Source organism: Echiichthys vipera (genome assembly GCF_963691815.1).
Source record: "Echiichthys vipera genome assembly, chromosome: 8".
Lineage (NCBI taxonomy): Eukaryota > Metazoa > Chordata > Actinopteri > Perciformes > Trachinidae > Echiichthys > Echiichthys vipera.
Window position 1 is genome coordinate 6,223,254 of NC_139833.1, and position 26,520 is coordinate 6,249,773.

General features: G+C 41.6%; 3 protein-coding genes across 3 annotated transcripts; 1 reads left to right on the plus strand and 2 right to left on the minus strand.

Annotated features, from left to right (window-relative positions):
- Positions 1 to 1,846: 1,846 nt before the first annotated feature.
- mcl1b (MCL1 apoptosis regulator, BCL2 family member b) lies at positions 1,847 to 3,655 on the minus strand. Its single transcript, XM_083917610.1, has 3 exons — positions 3,035 to 3,655; positions 2,447 to 2,697; positions 1,847 to 2,281 (listed from the first exon to the last, which is right to left on the minus strand). Exons 1-3 carry the CDS (start codon positions 3,513 to 3,515, stop codon positions 2,165 to 2,167), a joined length of 849 nt encoding a protein of 282 aa, XP_083773736.1. The 5' UTR covers positions 3,516 to 3,655; the 3' UTR covers positions 1,847 to 2,164.
- A 3,120-nt stretch (positions 3,656 to 6,775) lies between these two features.
- Positions 6,776 to 15,657, minus strand: ensab (endosulfine alpha b). Its single transcript, XM_083918745.1, has 3 exons — positions 15,482 to 15,657; positions 12,483 to 12,605; positions 6,776 to 10,448 (listed from the first exon to the last, which is right to left on the minus strand). Exons 1-3 carry the CDS (start codon positions 15,536 to 15,538, stop codon positions 10,284 to 10,286), a joined length of 345 nt encoding a protein of 114 aa, XP_083774871.1. The 5' UTR covers positions 15,539 to 15,657; the 3' UTR covers positions 6,776 to 10,283.
- Positions 15,658 to 18,294: 2,637 nt separating this feature from the next.
- Positions 18,295 to 25,754, plus strand: hormad1 (HORMA domain containing 1; the record flags this gene model as incomplete). Its single annotated transcript, XM_083917931.1, has 15 exons — positions 18,295 to 18,327; positions 19,167 to 19,311; positions 19,424 to 19,487; positions 19,627 to 19,663; positions 19,845 to 19,865; positions 20,080 to 20,106; positions 20,230 to 20,297; positions 20,781 to 20,944; positions 21,883 to 22,040; positions 22,242 to 22,313; positions 22,684 to 22,744; positions 23,216 to 23,268; positions 24,442 to 24,525; positions 25,263 to 25,316; positions 25,659 to 25,754. The coding sequence occupies 15 exons, from the start codon at positions 18,295 to 18,297 to the stop codon at positions 25,752 to 25,754; spliced, it is 1,137 nt and encodes a 378-aa protein (XP_083774057.1).
- Between the last annotated feature and the right edge of the window lie 766 nt (positions 25,755 to 26,520).

Sequence of the window (26,520 nt, forward strand, 5' to 3'; positions counted from 1 at the left end):
ACAACCGTCTCAGTTTGACGTGCATTATTTAGGCCTAAGGATGAAGTACACATTTACAGCAATTCATACGTTTAAGAGCCTACCGAGATGTGCTGAGCTGTTAATTGATAAACAAGCTAACACGCTTCTCTGTGCAGATGATTATTAAGTAACAGTAGGTCTTTAATACTTATGATGGAAGATAATGTATGCACACTTAAATAATATATTGCTCTAATCAGCTTGTTACCAACATCAAGGTTGTTCAAAGACCGAGTGCGCTTTGCATATTCAGCCCCCGAGACACTACAGTGCTGCCTGTTATGTGCACCCCCCCAATCCACTTGTGTATGGTGCAAGCTGCTCGAGAAAATTGCCTCAGCCTCAATTCCCCATTGTGGAGCAGCCCGTTCTTCACAATGAACCGTGCAGGGGTAACCAGGGTGGTAGCTAACATCATTAGCTGCAGGAGAGGACACGGGGAGGTCTGCTGTGAATCATCACCATGGAGAGACTCTACTCCATTTCCTCGCAAGACCTCGACGAGTGTTGTTTGTCCTGTAACCCAAGACGACGGGAGGATCTGAACAAACAAGGGCGCAGCCACACATCACCAAGGATTCCCCTGCTTGAGGTTTGAGATTTTAGATGAAAAGTGCAAAAAAAATAGTGTGTGTCTAGATTAATGCTTCAAGTAACAGTAGGCCAGAGCAGGGTGGAAGTAGGGTCTAGAAGACTCTAGAAACCTTTGACTACGACCATATCAGACATGTAAAGTGGTGAGAAAATTGTACTTTTGCATCAGAGCACTGTAATAAACCATATACTCAAAAAATAGACACATGATGAACCTCCAAGTACCCAATCCAACACATCATATTTGTTGATATTTGATAATGTTTTGTAAACTAAAAATATGAGTCAAGTCTATCCAAGTCATCAGTTTCTAGGCAACCAACTGACTTGCGAACTCAGGAAGCAGACGCTGTTGTGCAATTTCGAGTGTTATGGACGTTTTTTTCACCCCAGTTTCACAATCTAGCTTGTGCATTGTGCTCTTGTGCACCAGCTCTTTGCAGATAGACTGCAACTCGCAAAACTGCGGATGCAGCTGAGCTCAGGGTGATGGGAGGCGCTGCGACAGCCTCATCAAATTTCTAGGAAACGACTGCCGGATCTCCGTCTTGGGTTTGTGGTGTGACAAACAGGAAAGGGTTGATAAGTGCGGAGGCGTTAAACCTAATTCAGAGCGGGGCGATTTATATCAGAACAGGACCAGTGTGAGTGTAGATGTAACCTCAATGTTTGCAAAGTTCCTGGCACAGTGAGACAGCATCAAAACGTCAAACCATGTGAATTAAATGTCTTTTTTTTATTATTTCAACCTACAGATTTGTTAGCTTACAACTGGATCTGTACTATTAATCGTCGTCTTCTCTCAATCTGAGGAGCAATAGCCTTCCACAACTACTGTCAGCTTTGGTGCAGGCGACCAGCACAATCTGTATCTTCCCAACTCAGTCCTTGTTCATTTCTTCCAGAAAAAAAGACTCAATCTTTCCAGGCTGCAGTTCAGCCAAAAAGTCCTGCATGTGGTTGCTTCTTGTCTCCTAGTGCAGATCCAACATTTTCAGAACAAGGAAGCAGAGCTACACTCATGCAAATCCCCCCCCCCTCCTGTCCTCACACGGTTGATGTGGATCCAGAGGTTATGAATGGGCTTTATGGAAATGGGCTTCATGACTGCATGGAAAAATGCAACTTTTCCTTCCTGCTTTGGCCTGGGGCTTACTTACAAAACACCATTACTGCCGTGGAATTGTGATACAATTGGGAACAAAAAGTAGTAAACACAATCAGGCGACAATTAAGCGAAAATCAGGTCAACTGACTGCCCATTTTTTAATTTGCATAGAAACACATTTTACAAAAATAAATCCTCTGTAATTTAAATAAACGCTTGAAGGTTGACTGCTGCAAGTAAAGTCCGTCCATTTACGTCAACAGCAAATTTGTTTGTACTCATTTGCGGTTGGGGGTGGAGGAGAGCCAAAGATAAAGATGAAAAGGAACCACCGATCAGCAGTTTTTGTCCGTCAAAGTCCAATTTCAATGTGGAGGAAATGTCAAGAGAAGAGAATCCACCATGTGAAAATAAGTCTCTGAGTGTCCAAAAAAAGAGGGTTCACCTGATCAACAGGGCCAGTGTCGCCCCAATACCAGCAAATCCAGCAAAGGCCATGAGCGTGTTCCTCACTGTGGACTCTGGGTCCGCTACTCGAAAGAACTCCACAAAGCCCTCCTGGAAATAAATGATATATAAAACGTTAGGTTGGGAAATCTGAAGGGGCGAAGCGCTAAAGCACACGTTCACTGGATGACTAGGCGTCGTTGCACAATGAGAGCAGTCAGGCAAACCAGTACATTTTTCCTACATCCTGTCATTCAGCCATTAGTCATAACTCACCCAGGCGTTGTTTTTCACCAGCCAATCCCGCTGGTCAGTGAGCAAGTACGTGGAGATTTCCTGCCCCACCAGCTCCACACAGTTCTCCCTGCCTTTCTCCTTCAGGTACTGAGACACCACCGCCCCGAAGGCCACCAGGCTGGCGACGCGGCCCCAGTTGGTGGTTCCGTCTGCGAAGAGGCTCTTGGCCACCGCGCTGACAAAACAGGCGTCATCCGGTCTGTCATCCAATGACAATTTGTTGATCATACCTAAAATAAAGACAATAAAAATCATGTTCTGGGTCAGAAATCTTGTGTGTACATTTAAGCAAACATTGATGTGTGGCTATCAATTTAAGTCCCAACTTACTTCCATTGAAATTAGTTATAACTGGATGACTGCTGTCTTTAATTTAACTTAGTTCTACGCCCTGAGAGAGTAAAATGGCTCCTACAGCAGTTCCAAACATGGTGTCTGTTTTTAGAATTAGATATAATAAAAACAATAAGGGTTAATAAACACAGCTTTAACAGGTAAAAAGGCAGCTGTCTGAGAATACCCCCCCACCCCCCTCTTCCCCACACACACACACACGTCACTACCTACCATTGTATGCGTATCTGTGCTTCTCCAAAACGTCCTCCACGACCCTCTTCATGGTCGCAAGATCTCTGCTCTCATGCCACTGCGATTTTGAAATTCCAGTAAAGTCTCTGAGGAAGCGGCTCATGAGTTGCCTCGTGTCGTTCTCCAACACCTCGTCCCCTGCCGGACAACTGGAGACCTCGCTGTCCGTCTGCATGAGCTCCGGAGTACACGGCAACGAACTGTCCTCTACGTCGTCGCTGTCCTCCCGGAGGTTTTTCGTCGCGAAGCCGTTCACCCCGAGGTTCTTGGGTCGCCTCGGGGTATCTTTGGCCCCGAAGTCGTTGAGGGTGTCTCTGGATGAGCCCATGGCGATCTGCGGGGAGGACTCCCCTGAGCCGTAGTGCATCGGGCCCTCCACGACTCCATTTTGAGGAAGGATAAAACAGCTCATGACTCCTCCGGTCAAACCGGCCCGTTTCGTCGTCGGAATGATATTCATTTTGGGTTGTTTTGCTTGAAAATAAATTACGCGTACTTGTTTTCGAAAAAAAAAGCTAATTAGATAAATCCTGCTAGCCTGTGTTGAACAAAATGCTAGCCTTTTCTCCGACGTTCACTTACTCTCCATGGCCGTGTTGCACTCAGACGGAAGTGAGACGTTGAGCTCTGTAGTGGCTTTTATGCGCGGTGGGCGCCTACGTCATTACGTAAGTGTCGTCATACGTCATCAACTTCCCCAAACAAAAAACCGTTTTAAACCGTTTTGTGTCTTTGTTCAGGCTACTTTTTAAAAACGGCGTTTTAAACCGTTTTGTGTCTTTGTTCAGGCTACTTTTTAAATATAATAACAGAAACAAAAACGGCGTTTTACACCGTTTTAAGTCTTTGTTCAGGCTACTTTTTAAATATAATAACAGAAACAAAAACGGCATTTTAAACCGTTTTAAGTCTTTGTTCAGGCTACTTTTTAAATATAATAAACAAAAACGGCGTTTTAAACCGTTTTAAGTCTTTGTTCAGGCTACTTTTTAAATATAATAACAGAAACAAAAACGGCGTTTTAAACCGTTTTAAGTCTTTGTTCAGGCTACTTTTTAAATATAATAAACAAAAACGGCGTTTTAAACCGTTTTAAGTCTTTGTTCAGGCTACTTTTTAAAAACGGCGTTTTAAACCGTTTTAAGTCTTTGTTCAGGCTACTTTTTAAATATAATAACAGAAACAAAAACGGCGTTTTAAACCGTTTTAAGTCTTTGTTCAGGCTACTTTTTAAATATAATAACAGAAACAAAAACGGCGTTTTAAACCGTTTTAAGTCTTTGTTCAGGCTACTTTTTAAATATTATAACAGAAACAAAAACAGCGTTTTAAACCGTTTTAAGTCTTTGTTCAGGCTACTTTTTAAATATAATAACAGAAACAAAAACGGCGTTTTAAACCGTTTTAAGTCTTTGTTCAGGCTACTTTTTAAATATAATAACAAAACAAAAACGGCGTTTTAAACCGTTTTAAGTCTTTGTTCAGGCTACTTTTTAAATGTAAAAACAGAAAAACGGCGTTTTAAACCGTTTTAAGTCTTTGTTCAGGCTACTTTTTAAATGTAAAAACAGAAAAACGGCTTTTCAACGCTCATTTTTAATGAATCTCCTTTTAATTCTTGCAAAATTTTACACCCACATGTGTTAATTTTCCAAAGTAAAACCCATTTTTGTGTTTTCATGAAAGAGCTGGAGGTGTATTTCAAGTCAATATCCTCATTGATATCATTTTTTTTAAAATTATCATTATTATTTTTTTACCTCTTTCTATGTATTTATTTATTTATTTTGTTGTTATGTCCATTTGTTATCCAATTGTTATTAATGTGATGCTCATCATATGGTTTGACGGTAAATAGTAAATTAACTTGTACTTATATAGTGCCTTTCCAGTCTTCTGACTACTCAAGGCGCTTTCACAGTGTTTGTCACATTCACCCATTCACACAGACATTCACACTGATGACAGTGGACTTGCTTTTATGCGATATCTTCTTTTTTAATTAATTGTTAATTTCATTTTTATAGACGTTTCTAATGGAATTCCATTACCAGGCAACAGTCTCGGTCCTTGTTTACTTCCTGTCAGTTGTCGTCATTCACACCGAAACAGGAAATAAAGAATGTTTATGTTTACAACTTTGAAAAGGTCCGTTGTTAATTTGTCGTTTTTACTGTTTGTGTTGATGTGTATGGATTTACATGCGTTTGTCTTTGCTCTGTCTGTCAAAGCACTTTGCAAACTTTTGTTTTCAAAGATGAAATTAAAGTTATTATTGTTATTATAACTATTACTCGGAGTTGTGGTGCTTTTGAAGCTAAACACAGGAAGTAGGAGGCTCAGAGATTGTGATGGATGTGGTTATTTTTGTATTTTTCCATGACATCAAACTTGTAAACTGAACAGGAAGTACCGGAAATGCCCATCAATCAATTATAACATCCTCAACGAGGAGATTATTAAACGTAATGACAGTGGTAGAGGCTATAATAAGAACAATAGCTGTAGATCAAATAACAATAATCACACTCTCTCTTGTCTCTTTAGAGTGATTCGTGAATCACCCACTGGTGGTAGCAGACACACTCGCTGCAACAGAAGAAGAGCAAGTCATCTTCCTACCTCTCTTCTCTGTATATAAAACATTAAAGTTATAATATGATGTTGAGGATTGTGAGTTTAAAGGCTGACCTGCTCTCACAGTGTGTCAGAGGAAGTGGATTTGAGGAATGACGGCACAGATGGACGGGTACAGGGGGGTTAAAGGGGGTGATGTCGAAGCTACAGTGCAGCAGGCTACTGACTGCTGCCATTTTACTTCTGGGAATAATAATAATAATAATAAAAAAAGGTATATGAGGTCTGGAACTATTGGTTTTAAATAGTTCAAACCAATCTATTTTCCCAATCCATATCGTGACATTGCATGTTTAGGACTTTATTGCTATTTTAAACCCTTTTATATGTCTTTGTTTTAATAATTGACAGAAAACTTTGGTTTCTCTCTGACACTGATCCTATACTAGTAAAGAATAAGCAACCCTGGCTGTAGGCTGCACTGACATTATTTATCTGCTGCAATAAAATCCATAAAGGACACAGAGCACACATAACCTTTATATCACATCACATTAAGGTGATACACCTTTGCTCGAGTATAACAACAGCAGAGCTCTCATCTTCATCTCCTCAGTCTGTGAGCTCTTTAAACCTGTGGTTCTTCTCTACGCAGATACAAATACCGAAGTAATGTCAGGAATGTTGGACCTCAACTGAGGGCAGTATGTCAGATATAAATGATCGCACTCCCCCCTGGTGGTCAGAGGGAGGTTGTACTTTCCACACATCGTTTATAGCATGGGTGTCAAACTGTAACAAGGGCCGTGTGGCTGCAGGTTTTCATTCCAACCAATCAAAAACACACTTGGTCCAACAAATCAACTGTGTGAAGACAGTTCAGGTGATTGAGTAAGTCGAGTCAGGTGTGTTCTTGCTTGGTTGGAATCAAAACCTGCAGCCACACGGCCCTTTACTGGATCAGTTTGACACCCATGGTTTATAGGTTTACCCATAAGATTCAGCCTTTGACTTCTATGGACCTTATCTCATTAGAGTGCGTGTGTGCCCGGGGTGTCGGCGTGTAGGTGCCGACAAATTCAGTACATCGATGGCGCAAGAGCACACACACCTAACAACCACGAAACAAACAACAAAAGGATGTCTTATTAATGTAAAAGTTTATTTCAAATACTGACAAAAATCCTCTCACCTACTCCCACACAACTGAAACATTCCAAGTATTCCTGTACTTTCTGAAGTCTTAAAATCATTCCTGTGTTCTCACGTCATCCTCGTTTATCATGTAAACCCTTATTTTGATTTTTTTTTTTTCTTCCTTGGAAGCGAGGGCGCCTCTGATTTCCCTGCAGTTATCTCGGGCCAGGATGAAATATACTAAGTATGCAGTAAGAGAACACGAGAAAAAACAAACAAAAAAAAACATTTACTTGCAAAACAACAAGAAAACGGAGAAGGTAAAAGCAGCACGAAAGTACTTCGGAGCACACAGCCTGTCATTCCTTTATACATTCTGGCACGTGTTGATATATAGCTGAACGAGAACCACCCTGTGTCGGGTTTGAAACGTACCCCGCTTCCTCCCGCCGAACCGCTCTGTGGAAAGCCAAACATTGAGTAGCGTTCAAGAACTCCTGTCCACTGCTCTTCGTAGAACACGTTGTAGCTTATTCACCCATTTCTTTTCGCAATCTTTACTTCTTAAAGCACAAAAGTGTAGGCTTTTAAACACGATATGACGCTAAACGGCCTGTTCTTGTTAAGTGACAAAGGAAAGTTCCAGACTTTTTTTTTTGTTGCCCTGGCCAGACAAAAAGTCGATTCTACAGTAATTCAACCTTCAAAATTTAGTGTTAAAATTTACATGAAGGTTTACCGCGGTCTCAACTGAATCGACTTGGCCGCAGGAGCTATAGGACTCTGAAACAGAGACGCTCAGGGAGAACAGAGACGGACTGCTAGAATCAAGAGGACAGGTGTTCTTTACAGGGTATCATCTCTTAAGATTTGTCTTTGACTGAATCAGCAGCATTTACACATATTTTCATATGATACAGATCCACAGAGCCTCTGCAATTCACTAAGAGCGAGCAGAAGTCGTGTTAAACTGAAAGGAGAGCGGAACCATTGGATCAGAAAACAGCTCAGGCTATGAACGAGTGAAAAGCAGGTGGGAAACAACACAAAAATCCCTTCCTGTCGAAGTCTATTTACAATGGCTGGAACAAAGAAAAGCAGTGCATTCATAAAACACCAGAACAAGCACATACATACATACATACAGGTCAGTTCTCTTTCACTCACTGCACATTTGACACCTTTTAAAGTCTGGATGAAAAAGAAGTGAGGTTGAGAATGTGATGGTGCATGCACCCTAACACCTAGCCTACATGGTGGAGTGTGCGTTTGTGAAAGGTTCCCTGAAGCAGTATTATACAAGAGGCTGATTCTGAGCGAGCGCCGGTGTCCAGTTCAGATAGTTGAATGTGTGGACGGCCCGCATTCAAAGTCTGCAGATTTGTCGATCACATCGTTCACCTCTTTCAGAGGTTGAACCACATTAACAGGTGGAAATAGGGCCCTCAAACTTTGCCCTCTTTCCGTGTGTTATAAAATCTCTCTCTGCTTTGCCAAGTGTTGGAGTGAGTGCATCCCGCAGGCATGCGGTGTCCCGCTTTAAGCCTGCGATGACGATCATGGGAGCTGGGGTGACACCTGTTGTTACCAGGTTGCCTGCTGCGTACCCTCTGACACCCCTGAGATCAAAGATCAGTCTGTGTTGTGTCAGTTTGGGAATAAAACACTTTGTTCTACAGGGTGCTGCTCGTAGGAGCAGGTCTAGACTTCGGCTAAGGTTTGAAAGGAAGCAAAGTCATTGTATTATTTTACTAAAGTTAGTGTTTCACAACATGAACGTCAAGGGAACCACTACGTTTGACTGTGATATATATATTCTGAGAGTGTTGAAACATGGAGTAAACAGTCTCCAACGACAGAATGAGAAATCAACTTCCTTTAGCTTTAACAAGCAGCTAGAATAAGAATAATTGTCTTCAGTTGGACTTTTGTGATCAGATACAGCAGTCTAGTCAAAATGTGTTTGCGTGTGACATTGATATGCTAACCTTCAGCGGTGTTCGGATCTGTGTTTCCAAGGGGACAGGAAAACTAAGTCACATCACTTTTCATACCTCTATGTGATCCGAACAAACACAGTATGAGCCAGTACAACTCAGGCTGCAGTCTGCCTCATCCCAATGTGAGCCAACTGACTAAAAGGACGTCACAATGGAAAGACAAGGGGACCCACGACCTCTGAGCCTGATAGCTGCAGTGTAAAATTCAGCTCGGATGGTAAAGCATAGAGTTTCCAAGCCTCGAAATCCCAGGCTGTCGTCCCAAGTGAGTCGATTTAGCACTACCTATTCTCTCAAAGCGCCGAGCTTACCGGGAATTGCATGCTTGTTTGTGTACTATTTACAGAAGCATATACTCTATGGAGGGTGCGTCAATGCTCCCACAAATCTTTTAGGTTCATAGTAAACACACGCCTTGATGCAACTCAACAGCAAACAAACTAAGACTGAACTCAAGAGACTGGCAAGGTTCCCATCCATTCAACATAATACAAGGGTATACTCAGCTGGATGCTGTCCTGGGCCGCTAACAGGAGCGCGTGTACGTGGATTGTCGGGGCAGCAAAAAAGGAAAGGGAGGAAGGAAGTGTGACCGTGGACGTTTCAGGGCTCCATGTTTTTGTTTTGATACTTTCTATCACTAAGCAGATGCCCCTGTCCCGTTTAAAAAAAAAGAAAAATGTTAGGTTTCTTTTTTTGTTACAATCATGCAGCATATTTAGAGAGAACAGGAGCAAAAGGAGTCAAGAATTAAAGCACCACGAGCAGAGAGCAACAGGGAACGAAAAGTGGTGCTTAAAATCCCCGTTTGGCTGAGCTGCAGCAGATGACCTCTGGTTTCTGTTTGACGAAAGGTAGCCGAAGGATGAGATGAAAGGAAGACTCCATTCATTTCCCGATATGGTGAATGCTAAAGAACTCTTTAAGCGAGGCAGCTGCCACTCACAGACTCGGTATGCAAGCAATTATTCACATACATCTTTGAACTGCTCCGGCCGAAGCGAGCCACCAGCGGAGATAGGGAACATAAAGATCAAAGAATGCGCCGCGATCATGGTTCCTAACTCCCTTACACACATTATTTTGGTGTCATTTAGGATGCAAAAAAAGAACAGAGCATACTATACGGACTACAAAGTGCATTAACTCACCCCATCCAACCCCTGCCTGATGACACCTACTGTGATGCATCTTGGAACACCAAAAACCAAGACATAAAGAGGCGGTAGAGCAGAGTGCGCAGAGGGGCAGAGCTGTGCCTGGTGGGAAGGCAGAGAAGGCTGCGACCCTGTGGGCCGCCTGGACCTCCATCCCTCCCATCCCGCCCCACCCACATACAAGCAAATGGAGTTTAAACTTATACAACTCTGCCCGACATGTTAAAGCCAGTGGTGCCTGGGGATGAAAAGGAAAGAGAGGGGAGGGGATGGACATAGTGGGGACACGGGCGAGGAGGAGCAACATTTGAGGGAAGCCCCAGGTGGGGTATGAGGGTGTTTCTAGGAGGATGGAGGCTAGCCGGCTAGCTTGCTGGTCACCAAGGAGGACTTCCTCTGGGGCAGGTCCTGCGGCGTCGGAATGTGGTCGCCAGTCACCAGGTTCTTGTCGGGCCCTGCCACGGGAAGCTTCTTCATCTTGGCCTTGGCCATGTTGTAGTCGCCTGAGTCAAAGTACTTTTGCTGTGAGAAAAGAGATAAAAGACGCGTTTATCTTTAGAAACATGCTGTTGAATGATTTCAGTCAGGAAAAGAAAACAAGCTGTGATTTTCAACAAGAAGATGTTAATGAGTAAATCTAAAGCAACTTCAACGTACCTAAACCAAACATGTTGCTAAAGCGATAACAAAATCAACCTGTTCTCTAGTAGCTGACGGGCAGGTACAACAGTTAGCTAGCGACCTTTAATGTGCGTGCACAACAGAAAGACAAAGGTCAGGTGATGATGACACACATTATATGAGCAGTATGACGGTGAGCAGCAGAATGGAAAACCTGCCCCTTTTCGTTAAGGTGCCCTTCAATCTAGCCAACGTTCACGCCGCGTCTGGCAAGAGACGCCAGGAGACAAACAAATATGTCGGTGGGATCTTTTCATTCAAATTTTTAAAAAATCTTTGGTTTATGCGAGTGAGGTGAAGATGAAACACCAGATTAATCTGAAAACAAAGCATTCAACATGTTCCTTACCTTGAAAACATAACCGTTCCAAACAACTGATTAATGAATGTCATTCTACTCACATGACTATTATGCATGTTGAAAGAGTTATCAGTCCCTGCAATTGTTCCTTCTGTCCATTCTGGCCCTGTGAAGGCCCCTTCATAATGCAATCCTAATATGAGAAATGGATTACAAAATCCACAGTCCTCATTGCGTGCCAATATATATTCCAAAGTTCAGCTCAAGATAATATGAGGCTTCAGCTGCACGAGCCTGTTGCATGCTTCTCATGCTGGGCTTGTTGGTCTATGGCCTGTGGCTTTTCCTGCCTTCTTCTTCCACAGTTGGCTTGTTCCAGATTCATCCACCGGGCCCATTACGGCCTCAGGAAGCAATGGCAAATCCCGGACAAACGCACGGGCATTCGCAAAATAGTTGTTTCGAACAGTGCGCATGGTTTGTAAGTTGTTGTGTTTCAAGTGTAAGTAGGAAAATATCCTGGAGTGAATTTTTGTAAATAGAAACATGGATTTTATTTAATCCTCCATGTCTTAAATAGAAATCACATTTGGAGAAGAATACTTTCACAGGCAGTATGGACAGGAAGAATTATTACAGCAAGAGCACTGTGTTGAGATAGACCTGAAACTTTTTATCCTACTCTTTAAACAGCAAAAGATGAAATGACTCAATTCTTTAAGTTTCACACGCACACACACACTTTGATGATATCCAATCTGAGAGTTATCTTATGATTAAGTACTGCAATTTACTGTTTGGCTTTCCCCTCGGCTACTCCTACTCCTCTTCAGCGATTTACCAGAATGACTTTCAACAATCTCCAGAGGTGGAAGTTCTCTGTAACAAATTCAGTGCATGTAGGTGGAGAGAGCAACACTTTTTCCAGACAAGGAAAAAGTGAGAGAGGAGAGACAGCGATGCCTTTCTGTGCTCTGCTCTGCCGTTCAAATTACAAACAAAAATAATCCGTCGAACAGGTTGTACTTCAGATGTCACCAATGTGGCATTTTGGTCTACTGAGGTTCAGTCGGTGGAGAAATGATCTCTCCCTCTGCTTTAACGGATGTGTGTTATTGTTGAACGCACTACAAAATGGCAACTATAGATTGAAGCTCTTGCTCTTTGGCTGTGAAGAAAGTTTGATACGATAAAACTCAATTGTAACCAAAAAAAATCACAACATGATGTCTACGAGGCTGGTTATGTGCACAATGAAAACAAATATAAAATAATTTACAGAACAATTAGTTTTAGAAGGAAGAAGTCTTACAAGGTGATTTTACAGTGACAGTGATGCGTTGGAGCATGACTGATCACAGAAGAAAAATCTGCTAGACTAGATAGCTGAAATCATTTTTTCTATTTTGTTTGCCAGTCACCAAATGCAGCCTGTTATGTATGAGCAGGTAAGGATTCATTGGTGTGCTGACAGAAACACGCCTGCTGTGGGGATCAAATCTGAGACACAGTCCGTCCTTTCCCCACGCAGTTCTCACCTCTGACCACGTTGTAAACAAACCACGGTCACCTACCCCTTTCTGTAGTCTCTTCATCAGGAAGTCTGAACCGCCGGGCTTCTGGCCCAGGCCGGGATACTTGGCCTTCAGCTTGGCCTCTTCTGCCTTCACAGGGTTTGCATTCTTCTCCTGGGAGTCCTGTGGAGACGAGAACAAACGGGCATAAACACTCGTCCTTTGCAGAAAGCAGGAGGAAAACGTCAGCTGATAAATCGTCAGAAAATTTTAAAATGACATTTTTTTTCAGTTTTTGTGACAGGCACTCATTTATGGTCACCCTACAATTCCAAAAACCCTGCTGCTAACAGCTAAACTCCTGCAGTAAAGTGGACTGTGATAAACAGGGCCACTTCACTCTTCAAAAATACTTCAACTGTGCTTAAAAACCTCTGCAGTGAAGTGGGCTAAGTGCTCTGACAATGACTAGTGGGAACCGGAGATACTTCATGATAGTATGAGTCACAACATGAATCTTCGTCTATTACAGTCTCTCATATTACCATCATGCCTGACAGGAAATAAGTCGAAATGAAACTCAAAGCGGGGTAGTCTTTGGGAATGGATTTGGGTGCCCAAGAGTGTCAAGCTTGCATCTGTCAAAGCTAAAACTAGTTGATGAAGAATGAACTCGGACCCTCACAAATCTAAATCCTGTCAACAAACAGATCTACTTATGTTAAACTAGCACTGTAAAGCAAAATAGTATTACATAAGAGAACTTGAAGTGCCTACAGTTAGATTCTGTAACATCCATTTAAACATGACATGCAAGTGTTAAGTCACAAGTTGTAACATGCCTTCTACATTCAGCTAATGTGGACACAACAAACTTTGTTTTCTGCTTCTTGTGAGAGTCACGCTTCGGCTGCCGTAAATAACGTTTACAGTAAATACCATGATCCCCCTGCTGTCTGTTGATTTGAAGGAATTGATGATGTTGTCATGTGTTGTTTTTTGGAAAGAATATGGGGATTGTGGTCGAGAAACAATAACACAGCAATGCTTTCGAGTTCATACGACACCAGGACGGGATTACAGAAGCATGAGGTGACAATTGTCAAGACAGCGTAGGTATTTATGCTAGTTCCACTGACAAACACTGGCCAAACTGGTCCGATACCAGTCATTCAAGTCCATGTCGGGTAGATATTCAGGTCAGCAATTTGGTCAACCAGGACACACCTTGTCAGTGATCATAGCGTGAATCAAGTGTTTCGACTGTATGCTAAAGCTATCTGAGGGAATCGTAAATGTAAAGTGCACGTAAGACTACAGGGGACAAACTCCAAAGGCCATTTATGCACTCCCTGCACATACACATTGATCGAGCAGCACGCAGCATAGACCTACTTCCACTATGCAGACAAGATAGGGCTGCAAATCTTGCTGGGGCAGGGATAAAATGTGACTCAGGACATAGAAGCCGATGAACGCGTTCCCTCAGGAGGGGGTGGGGGGCGTGTGGCTACGACTGTGCGGATTCACTTGCTTCCATGACGAGAAATTTATGAGCTACTATATTTGGCACCATGCAAGGAAACTGCAGAATCCAACAATGCGTTCTCTGTGCAGCCGAGTTTTAAAAAGTTCTGTACAGAAGTGTAAAAATACCCTTATGTAGTGGCAAAGTTAGCCATAACAAAGCTAGACATAATTTCTTTCACACTTTTTGACAATACTGTATCTGCTTGAGTGAAACTTCGAACCTGCTGTGCAGTCAATCAGGAGGTGCATAAAGGGTTGGGCCTTAAATCCATATGTATAAACTATATCTATATTTCTTGTATTGTTGACGTTTTGTAAAACATATAGACATTTGAATGTGGGCCGTTTGGGGTGGTAGTAGCTCAGTCTGTAGGGAATTGGTCTGTATTTGGGACTTGATCCCAATCAATCAAGTATGGAGGTGTTCACTGCTGAGGTGCTCCTGAGCAAAGGAACGCTGCATAGCATGGCAGTCCCATTCTGACATCTTTTGGGCTGGCAGTAGCTCAGTCCATAGGGGACTTGGCTGGGAACCGGAGGGTTGCCGGTTTGAGTCCCTGTGTGGACCATGAAGGGAGCGTGGACTGGTGGCTGGAGAGCTGCCAGTTCATCTCCTGGGCACTGTAGAGGTGCTGTTGAGCAAGGCACCGAACCCCTGCTAATAATAGAGTGAAAAATCAAATTTCCCCATTGCGGGTCTAATAAAGGAATTCTTCTTCTTCCATTTGATGCGTGTATAGGTTCTTTTGTGCATTTCAGATATATATGTGTGTGTGTATTATGTTAAACGACAGGCAAAAAAATATGAATATCTCCTGAATCATTAAAGCAAACCAACTAAAACTTTCTCCCTAAATTCTTTAAGTTCCTGACATGTTTGTGTGTGTGTGTGTGTGTGTGTATACTGTAGATCATCAACAAACCTCAGCAGTAAAACCAAACACACAGATCACAGTGGACGCATGTTCAGGCCCATACTGATGTCAACAGATGATTAAGCATATGAATCCCCCCTTTAATTCATTCAAGTGTTGAACATCACTGAAGTTGTTGGAGATGCGGAAGCACTGTCACACTGCAGTTGTTGTCACTGTCAGGAGAAGACCATCAGGAACCTCAAACCATGTGAAAGTCAGGACGCAGACAGTGTTTTCAATGCATATTGTCATGAGTGAAACCACCCATGTATGTCTTTATTTGGAGACTGTGGGCCCACCACGGACACGTCCTGAGACCCTCCAGGACAGACCAATGAGGCCCGAGCTGTTGTGGACTCGCCAGCCAATGACACGACAAGGCAAGGGACACAACAAAGTGACACAGTGGCGAGGTGCTCTGTGTGGTGGGACAGCTGCGATAAAAGCACTGTCAGCCCACGGAGCAGCTTGTCACAGCCCTGCATGTCTTGCAGGAGTCTTCCCCTGCCTCTGGTGCAGCGCTGAGCACACACTCTAGCTGATATTAGCCACTTCTAGCTCGCATGCTCGGTGGTTAGCCAACAACATCAAGACAGCAGTCAGAAAACCCACCTGTTTTTCGTCCTCGTAGTCCACCTGAGTGTCCGAGTCCAGGTTTTCTGACGACATTGTGTGCGTGCGGTGGACAAGCGACTGTCCCGTGTGGCGGACAGCTCGGAGAAATTAAAATATACGCGGTACCGACTGATGTACCTGTTCTGAATCTAATCCTCCTTTTCTGGACACGACTGCTCCCCAACAAAAATGGCGTAACGAGCTGTGACATCACCAATGAGAGGGGCGTGTCCTACCTGTGAGTGAGATATACAGTAACCAATAGGCGAGCAGTACTGGGTTAAGAGGAGCCAATGGGATGCCGTTAACAGCAAACGTTCTACGGTGATTGACAGCTCCGTCGACCAATGAGTTTACAGATACGGAGACTAGGGCCGGACTAAGCTTTGATTGATTGACAGGTCCCTCGACCAATGAATTTACAGATACGGAGACTGGGGCCGGCCTAAGCACCTACCCTCCTTTTATATTTGTAAATATTCAGATTTTAAATCATATTTGACCACTAAGGAAAACTTAAAACTCAAAAATAATAAATTGGCAAAAACTATTGGATCATTTAGGCGTTTCAAATGGACTCCCCTATAGTTTAGCAGACCCCTTTTTGTTATTATAGTTTATATTCTCTTTGTACATTTTAATTTATGTTATTATTCTTTCTACATTTAGATTTGTTTTGGGAATTATATATATATATATATATTTTCCCTCTGTACCTTGGTGGTGTACATTTAAAACATTTAAAATGTATTTTCTATAAATATAAATATATTTTCTATATTTTCTACAATGTATTGTTTCTTATCGATGCTTCTTCTATGTTTGCTGCTGTAATAAGGAAATGTCCCCTTTGTGGGACTAATAAAGGAATATCTTATAACTCTTGGACAAATGATGAAAACAAATGATTGAATCTTGAATCTTTTCAATAAATTACAATACAAAAAACAACAACACACAAAGCACCCGACCAACACAAAATATGTATTATCGATGCAACATGCTGGTTTTTAATTTTATATACTCTGTGCTGCATTAAAGAATGGATACAGCATAACTAGTTAAATGACATGATCAGCAGCTCTGTCTTTCTCTTCTCTTTGTTTTTTGTTGCAGTCTTCTTGGACCTTTGGACAAAGTGGAGAAATGAGATGTGCAGGAAAAAACAGAGAAGAGGAGACAGTAGTTTCAAGAATCACATTTGGACACAATGGTCTGAACAGCTGCACACTTTTTTTTAATAATAGGCAAGCATGATACAAGCCGAAGTGACTACTTTGGGCAAGAAGGGACAATAGAGCATGCCATTATACATTATGAGAGGTGTGAGGAAGAGAAGAGACAAAGCACATTTTAATTTAATAAATATTTTACAAAATAGTTCAAATGAGTGCTATCAAATTATTTAGCATTTTCTCAGGGTAACTAAGTTGTCTGGGAATATATTTATTTTCATGATTAGTATTTTATTTTTTTGGTATTTAATTTAATTTTTTTTTTTTTTGGTTTTTAATTAAAACATTTTTTTGATATAAGTTATTTTATTTATTTAATCTTATTTTTTATACAGTCACTCTTAAACAGTTGGTAATGCACCAAAAAAGTTGTTTCCCAACCGCCAAAAAACTACAAAAGAAAGAAAGAAAGAAAGAAAGAAAGAAAGAAAGAAAGAAAGAAAGAAAGAAAGAAAGAAAGAAAGAAAGAAAGAAAGAAAGAGAGAAAAGACGTTTGGACACCGCCCCCCTCGCCTCTGATTGGCTGCCTGTGAACCTGTTGACCTGTCAATCAAACAATTCGCGGGAACGTTCCTTTTTTTTTACATTAGCACAAATTAACGTTAGCTAGCTTAAAACTAGATGTTAAAAAAGCCTCACTGCTTGTTTAATATTGTTGTTTGGGTGATTTTTTAACCTCCACTGCTGTGATGTAAGTACAAGTTCACTGTCAACACGGCAGGTGGCTGCATAATTTAAATGTAACAGGATAATTAGCTATTTTTTATTGATTTTAACTGTAGCTTACAGTGAACTTCCGTTAGCTGCTAAAGGTGATACAGCACAGCTAATGTAAATAGCTTAAACATGTTTTTATCACTGTTTACAAATAGGTTTTATTACCAGTGTTACTTCTGTTTTTATCTTTTTAATTTCTTTAGGGCAGAAATGTTCAACAGGGGGTTGTTTGACAATCTTTCCAACTTTGCATTTATTTTTATTTTTTTTAAATATGTCTGAAAATATACATTAACATGAATGCAATGTGTATATTATATTAAAATATTACACAACCTTGATGATACTGGCTTATAGGCAAGGTAGCCACTTAGAAAGCCATGCACACATTAAGTTTAAGGATTCAGTGTGCCTTTCAAATGTATTATATTTGTTTAAATACATGAATATGTTATTAATGCTCATTACTTGGTACTATCTTGGTATTGTATGCACCACAAAAAGCTGTGTGTACAGGCACAATTTAATGTGTAACTCAATTTAATACAGTATTTGTAGAAGAGGATCTCTTTCAGCGAAGGGGTCCTTGGCCTAAAACCCTGAAGACCCCTGGTTTAGGGGTTTTATTGCATTGTTTTTTTTACTGATTTCTTTTGAAAAACACTTTGAGCTGCATTTTATGTTATGAACGCTGCATACATGTTATAAAGTGTGTGTTTTAATTGCTACTCACTGCTGCTATAATGGTGCTAAACTAGCTAGCCACATCACTCCTGTAGGGCACTTTTTTATCCTCACAGGTTTAATTCTTCTCTTTTGTTTTTGCAGCTTTTATTTTAGGGCTCTCTCGACACTGCAATGGCTTGTGTACAACAAGTTAGAACTTCACAGGTAATGTTGAAGTTACTCAAGACGGATTATCATTCATTCATTCATCTTCAACCGCTTGTCCCTGTCGGGGTCGTGGGGGGGCTGGAGCCGATCCTAGCTGACATCAGGCGTGAGGCGGGGTCCACCCTGGACAGGACGCCAGTCTATCACAGGGCACATAGAGACGAACAGAGACAGACAACCACTCACATCTACGGGCAATTTTAGAGTCACCAATTAACCTAACACGTGCATGTCTTTGGACTGTGGGAGGAAACCGGAGAACCCGGAGAATCCCGGATTAGCTAACGTTAATCTAGAAACAGTAGTTTTTGATGCTGCAAACATAGTTAACTAACTAACTAGCTGGTTCAAGTGCAACATGCTACTGTTTTGGTCTATTGATGCTGTTCCACATTTTCTCCGTATTTCTAAAAGTAATGTTAGTTATTGTGACTAAATTTACGCATGTAACTTACTAGAACTTATTCCCATTTTATTCTCCTTTATACATCTGCTTCACAACCTTAGTTTGAGTGCTTGAAGTAGGCAATAGTTACTCTGCAGATTAGGATTATTATACATTCGTAACCTGCAATTGAGACCACTTGGTTTGTGGTGAAAGAAGGGCTTGTCTAGCATGGTCCATCGGTAATTATATTCTGGTTGTATCTTTGAACATTTATTTTTCATTACTTGGCAAATATTAATATCATGGAGTCTTTTTAAATATTCAGACTTCTCCAGTCTCTGTTTTCAGGCTCACTTGTTCAGATGCAGCTATTGGTTGCTTTCTAGTGTTTGTGCTGACTAATGAGTAAGCAGTACTCGTATGTGATTCATTTGTTTCACTCGTGCAGGATACTCAGCTGTTGCCGAATCAGGTTCTCTCAGAGCAGCAGTCCTTGGTTGTTATGAAGAAGCTCCTGGCCATCGCAATGTCTGGCATCACATACCTCCGGGGCCTGTTCCCAGAGAAAGCCTACGGCAGCAAATATGTTGAAGGTTAGAGACATGGACACTTATTTGTCTGCACACCACAGTGGTTATCAAGGTCTATTTCACAGTTTGGAAATATTTACAAAGATTCTTACCTCCCCTTTCTTTCTTCCCACAGATCAGAAAGTGATGATCCTAAGAGAGGAGCGCAGCTGCCCTGGCTCCACTCAGATTATTCAATGGTAAATAACTATAAATAACTAGATACTCACCGGCCTCAGTCGCTGATAAGGGTCAAAAACAGTCTCCACTGTATGTGGGAAACTGTTGGAGGATATGTGTCACAGATAATTAGACGTGTGTGTTTTTCAATTCTTCCAGGATGCAGGGATGCTTCGAGGCCATTCAGAAGAAGTATGTAAGTCATAATCAAGGTTTTCATGAGTAAGAAGATTTGTTCTGTACGTCAGATCCAGTCATTATGAATGAGACAACATAACTGAACATAAACAGCAGAGTAAGTCCTTGTTCACATATTATTTCCTGTGACTCATAATAACTAATGTGGTCTAAGTTATTGTTTTTTTTTTCCCCACCAGCTGCGGACAGTCATTATGTCTGTGAGTATTTTGTTAATCTTTTATTTATTCTGTGTGGTCTTTTTGAATGTTTAAAATGTGATAAATACACTGTGAGGAGCCTGCTTGGGAAAGTTACTGTAGTAAAGTTATTAGCAGTCAAAGACTCTGAACTGTAGCGTGTCGTAATCTTTTCTCTGAGGCCAGAAATATTCTTGGTGCTGATGTTTTTCCCATTTGGCCCTTTTTTGTTTAGATCTACACTGACCCCGATAACCCCCAGGTAATATACGTGTTAGCTTATTGCTATTGTTGGTGTTGAACAATGCTAGACTAATGTACAGCAAGCTGTTCAAATGATTACTGTGTATCTCATATGCAGCATCTGTCTTGTCTTGTCTTTCAGAAAGTGACTGAGTATTACCAGTTTAGGATCCAGTACACAGCAAAAGGAGCACGGATGGACTTTGAAAGGTAAGATTTTTTTTTTATCCACGAATAAACCCTTTATCTATTCAGAGAAGAAACAAAAGGACAATGCAAGTATGAATCATGACTTTACGTTTACATACCAGGATTTAACTTGATTTTCTGTCTCAGTAAGAGCAGAATTAACCCATTTCAAGCCTGTAATTCCTTAAAACCATCTTTCTGAATGGACCTGGCACACTTGAGAGGCTAAAATACTTAATTCAGCGACTTGTAGTTGCAGCAGAACTGGGTAGAGTTTTTAAAATCTGAGTAGTTTTAGTCACTCCAGTCATAATTAGTCTCATGCCACCTGAGCACCTTTAAAGTGTGACTGCACTTTCTAATCCAACATCCACAGTGGCTGTCTCACCTCAGAACTTAACAAGAAAACCTGTTTGTTTTTTACCACTTACCATTATGCTTACTGGAGTGAAGGAGCAGTTGTTGTTTTTCAGTTCTCATCCTGCCTAATTTCTTCATCATCAGCAAAAACAATAACAACAACAACAACAACGTGTCGACGATGTCATGCGGCAACACTAAGAAGGCCAGCATCCTGCTGGTGAGGAAGCTGTACACTCTGATGCAGAACCTGGGCCCTCTGCCAGACAATGTCTGCCTCAACATGAAGCTGGCTTACTACGAAAATGGTAACAGACAAACACACACAAGCCCCCAGTAGTCATCATTTCTGCAAGTGAAGCATAAATTGAACTGAGCAAAAGATTTTTAACATTTTGTACATGTTTAATATTCCAAACCTAATTTCTTGAGCTGCACTGCTTGAACACTCTTAGGGCGCACTCACACTCGCCCCCTCCCTCTCCCCCGCGCCCCAGGCCCGTTTGTACTCACACTGCCTGGGCCTTGCGCAAATGCTTCTTGCTGCCTATACCTTATCACGCCGTAACACATCACACGCATTGATTGAAGTCATCGCGATGCGTCGCTTTGTTTACAAATCTTTCCATAGACCTCAGAGTTTTTGTGCGTCTTGTCGACTGTTTTTGAATATTTTCATCGACCAAATCTGCAGTAAACACTCCACCTCCGCATCACACCAACGTGAACCTTTCGCCGCCATTGTTTTAAATGTCCGTGGATGGTCCGACCTTCTATTTTCTACGTATGTCCGAACAGGCGCACATAAATGACGTCAGAAGCACCGTAGGCCTCGTGCTCGTGCTCGTGCTCGTACACGAGCGCACGCTTGTGCTCGTACATGTGCAAACGCGCTCTACAAAAGCCCTTCTCTCTCAGACGGGCCGTGGACGGCCAGCTGGCAGCAGTTATGCGCGGAACAGTTGCACTCACACTGGTCAAACGCACTAGGCTTGACCCGAAAAACCTGTTTTGGCCCGGTGCGTTAGGACAGTGTGAGTGCGCCCTTACTGTGCTTAATGTGGCAGACATCCTTACCTCTTTTGAATTCCTTGTTTATAAAATCCGGCACCACATTAATCAGAATGTGTGAAGAAATTGGCTGGGCTGAGAAAATGTGTGTGTAAAGGCTTGGCCCGACGTGCTATTTCTTTCTTGTTAAGGTTTTGTTTTTCACACTGTTTGTCTCTGTTTGTCTGTTTTCCAGTCACTCCTCAAGACTACCAGCCGCCGGGCTTCAAGGAGTCTGACGGCGACACCATGGAGTTTGAGAAGGAACCGGTCAAACTTACCATGGGCGAGGTGGTCACTCCCTTCCACACTTTGAAGTTGGACATGGCCACAGAGAGACAAAGACTGGAGCAGGTGAATGAAAGGAAGCATGAGATAGAAGGACAGAAATAACACATTAAACCACACTTGAAGGAGACAGTGAGTTATTGTTAAACCACCCCTCTAACGGACAGCGTTTGGCCTTTGTCTCCTAATCAACAAGGTTCAATAAAGTCAGCCCTTCTGGGAGCCGGTATGTGATTGACAGCTGTGCATGTTGCTAAATGTTTGCAGGTGGAGGAGAGTGTTCATGTGACAGAGAAGTGGGTTCTGAGCATGGAGGAGGAGGAGAGCGCCCTTACGCAGGTCAGCACACAAACAATAGACCAATAAATAATGGAACGCGTCTTACCTCTCCAATGTGACAGTATTATTATATGTATTAGGTTTTACATGTTATATCTGCAGTAAATCAATAATTTTTGCTTTGAGGTCATTTTCTCTGCGTTAACAGTTTTAGGATCAGTGTGACATTTTTTAGTCAAAGGTGTAATAAAGACACTTTACACTGATTTGAACATTTTTGTGATTGACACATGAATTGGCCAAAATGTTACAAACGCAAGAGAGGCTTTCAGGTCAGACGTGTGAGTCAGCATGTGTGTTATCAGAAGCAGTGTGTTGTCGCGGTCAGCGTGTTGACGTTTTGTGATCACAACATGTTTTCAATCTTTAGACTCATGTGATTGAAGACGTGGAGAAGCCTGACGACGAGAACACGGAGTTGGACAACACTGGTAAATTCTCCTCCTTTTTCACATCAACTGAGTTCATCTTCACTTCTCCAGGGTTCACTTTGTCCTTGTTTGTGTTGTATAATGTCTCCAAAACGCAGGAAATGACTGCAGGTTTTTAGGAGAAGTTAAATCTTAAACATGTTCAAGATCACAATAAACTGGTAGATGTAGTCGTCTTAGAGTGAACTGCATAAAAGGGATTCAAAAGAGTGTCATCAGGTACTTTAATACTTAGAAAGTATGTTAACTGAAGGTTTCACTTGGGGTTGAATGCTATTATAATCAGCTGTCGTCTTTGTTGATTTTTTTTACCCTTTTACCAATTTTGAAGTGTTGTTATAGCGTGAGTTCTCTTCTTCAAGTTTGTTAAACTTACAGAGACCCTTATTATCCAGAAATAATAACTCAGAATATTGACTAAGACTTATTGAACTAACCTGAACATCATCATCTTTTTTTTATGAACCCAAGAGATCCAGATGAGCTGCCACGAGAAGATCGAGAGCTGTGAGGAAGCCACAGAGGTAGGGGTGACGTAACTACACCTCACATTGTGAGCACGTTACACACAAGATTATTTCAACCTTCTGCATCAGAAGGCGAGATTGACACATTTTTGAAGGAAAGCTCTGCACACCTGAATGTGTGACGGGTGCGTCGGAGGAAAGTGTAATCATAAAAACAGCGAAAGACTCCCACACACTGTCTGCTTATAGCTTTACAACCTTCATCAGATATATGATATATACATTAAGGTCAGAAAATAAAAAAGACCGGTTTCATATTTAAGTTTGGACACTATGTGGGAGATTTATACATTAAATTATACAATACATAAACTCAACCTAATAACTATATCCTTTTAGCGCTGCATGATATCAAGGAAATGTGTGATATGACATGTTTAATATTGCCTTATAAGTCGATATTAAAGTATACTCAGTTCTGCTTTCTGCTTCTTTTAGTGCAGTTTTCTACTGATGTTTTCTTTCAACTTACTCAAATCCATGAGTGCAACCCTAGCGTGACTCACTCATCACTGTTTCCTCTCAAGTGGAAATGGGTGAAAATTCAAAACATAACCAGCAAGTAAATGCCTCATGGAGGAAAAGAGAAACGTATATATATAAAAAATATATTTGTCGTTTGTTTTTGTCTGCCATTTTCCATCTGGGCATGTTGGGTATTTATTTTACGATTTGAGAGATTTGGACTCTCTTACAAGGGAACCCTGGCCAAAAAAGCAGCTTTAAAAGTTTCACATAAAAGAACCAAACCCAGCAAATTATATCAACCAATGAATGAGCCGTGTTGAGTAACAGGGTATGTGCATTCAGTGGTCAAATAGTCCCTAATCCTGTTTTTATAATCATCCATACTTAAATATGAAACATTCAAGGTGACTCTGTAGCCCACACAAAGCATTTTGAAGAAAGATTTTCACAATAAATTTCATTCAAGGTTTGTTTTTATAACGACCGGTGTGAGCAGAGACGCACGCACGACGCACGTGAAGAGAATCCTTTAATCGCTGGTTTTACTATTCATGTGCAAAAGAAATCCCCAAATCATGCTGAGGGTCCACAGAGTTTACAGGGTTACACAATGACTGTAGGCTCTGTGTCAACGCGAAGCAAACAGACACTTGGAGTGCACTTAACGGTCGGTCGCGTTACGGACCATCTGTCCCCTCTCAGATGGACACTTTGGTGAAGAAGACCTCTGACATGGAGGTGGGCCTGAAGAGGACCAGGAGTGGACGGATCATCAAGTCCACTACGGTCAGTCAGCCACTCGAAGCTCAAATACAGCCACCAGTTATCTCCTCACACATTGTTCTATTTGATCTGGAGCACGTGTAAAAACACATACGCACAGACACACAATTACACGCAAAAGAGCTGTTTGCAACGATGTAGAGCTGGTTGTATTTAAAAAGTAAAGGAGATCATAATAAAAAAAACACAACCATAAATAATAAATAAGGAAATAGTCCACTTTCATGTGCTAAGCTCTGATCGTTCACTTACTATTTTATGATCTGTGATTGGCTCTCTTTGTTTTGTTAATGAATTAATCAATCAGCAGTATTGATCTCTATTAGTGAGCAAAGGTTAGCCACAGCGTACCTGTAATGCTCTTTGAGCATCTCAACTAGGCTTTTCAACAGTTTGCTCATGTTATTTTAATGTTCGTTTAATGTTTAATGTTCACATGCATTGACCTACAGTACAGCTGGGCTATTTAAGAATATGTAAACGTAGCCCTGTGATCCAAGTTAGAACAGACGGGAAGAGAGAACGCCATACTTTATTTCTAAACACACAAGGAGAGTCTTCAGGGTTTAAGAAAGCAGTTATTAAATATTCAAATGTTGGTGGTAGAAAAGGAGATAAAGTTATGTAGCACAGCAGATGATTCTCTCTCGTGTGTGTGTGTGTGTGTGTGTGTGTCGTGTGTGTGTGTGTGTGTGTGTGTCGTGTGTGTGTGGCATGTGTGTGTGTGTGTGTGTGGACAGGAGACAAACTTGACTGTGAACAACAAGAAGCCGGCAGCTATGAAGGACAAAACGGTGAGAAACTCATCTTTACAGTGTTAATAAACTCTGGTTTCAAGGTCTCTGGAGCCATTCCCTAATTCCCGGCATAGAGCAGTTTTAAATTCACATAATTGAATACATTGTACACATTTCCTCCGTTCCTCGTTTCTGAAAGCTGTCCTTTTGCATAAAAAAGCATTTCTACTGAAGATTTAAGAAGGATTTTGACATGGAAAATGCGTAGGAGCCCTGTTTGTTTCACAGATGACTCAGCACGGCTTTGGTTTCTCAGAGTGGGATGTTGTCTTTCAGCCGACACATACGATTCTGTGCTTCACTTCTTGCCAACCGGGCGTTTCCTCTGCTGTCTTTCAGGTTTCACAGTACGACATCCCCAACAGCCAGGATACACCGTCCACCTCCGCACCAAAGAAGAAGCGCAAATTCAGCGAGCCCAAAGACCGCTACTGACCTCACACCCCGCTGCCAACACAGCAGCTCTGCTGTAGTGATTTACGTTGATGTTTTTTTATTTAATTCTTCAGTTTTGATCACAAGTTACAAAGCTGTTTTTTAAAGAGACTTCCACTCCTCATTGCATTCATTTTGGGGTTGTGATATAACAGTTTGTTTGCTCTACAGTTTAACTGAATGCGACACAAATCTAACATGTGGACAGATCAGTATACTGACGTACAAATGTTCACAGTATTTCAGTTGACTTTCAATGGACATGTTTGTTTTACTGTTATTATTACTTGTTTACAAAGCTGCATTTCATACTTAAATAAAATACAAAAATGCATCCCGCCTCGTCTGGTGTCACAGTTTATGACACTTGGTTATAAAGTCAAGTGAGTTGTGTGTGGAGTTTGCATGTTCTCCCTGGGTTTCCTCCCACAATCCAAAGACATGCACGTGTTATGTTCATTGATGACTCTACAACTTGCCCGTAGGTGTGAATGGTTGTCTGTCTCTGTTCGTCTCTATGTGCCCTGTGATAGACTGGCGTCCTGTCCAGGGTGTACCCTGCCTCACGCCCGATGTCAGCTGGGATTGGCTCCAGCCCCCCTGCGACCCCCACCCCGGGATAAGCGGTTGAAGATGAATGAATGAATGTTTGAGAGACATTGTAGGTTAGATGTGCTTGTGCTGTCTCTGTTTTCATGTCAGCAATTGAGTTTTACAAAGGTAGTTTAAAGGTAGTTTCCTTTTTAACTGACATTTGGATGATTTA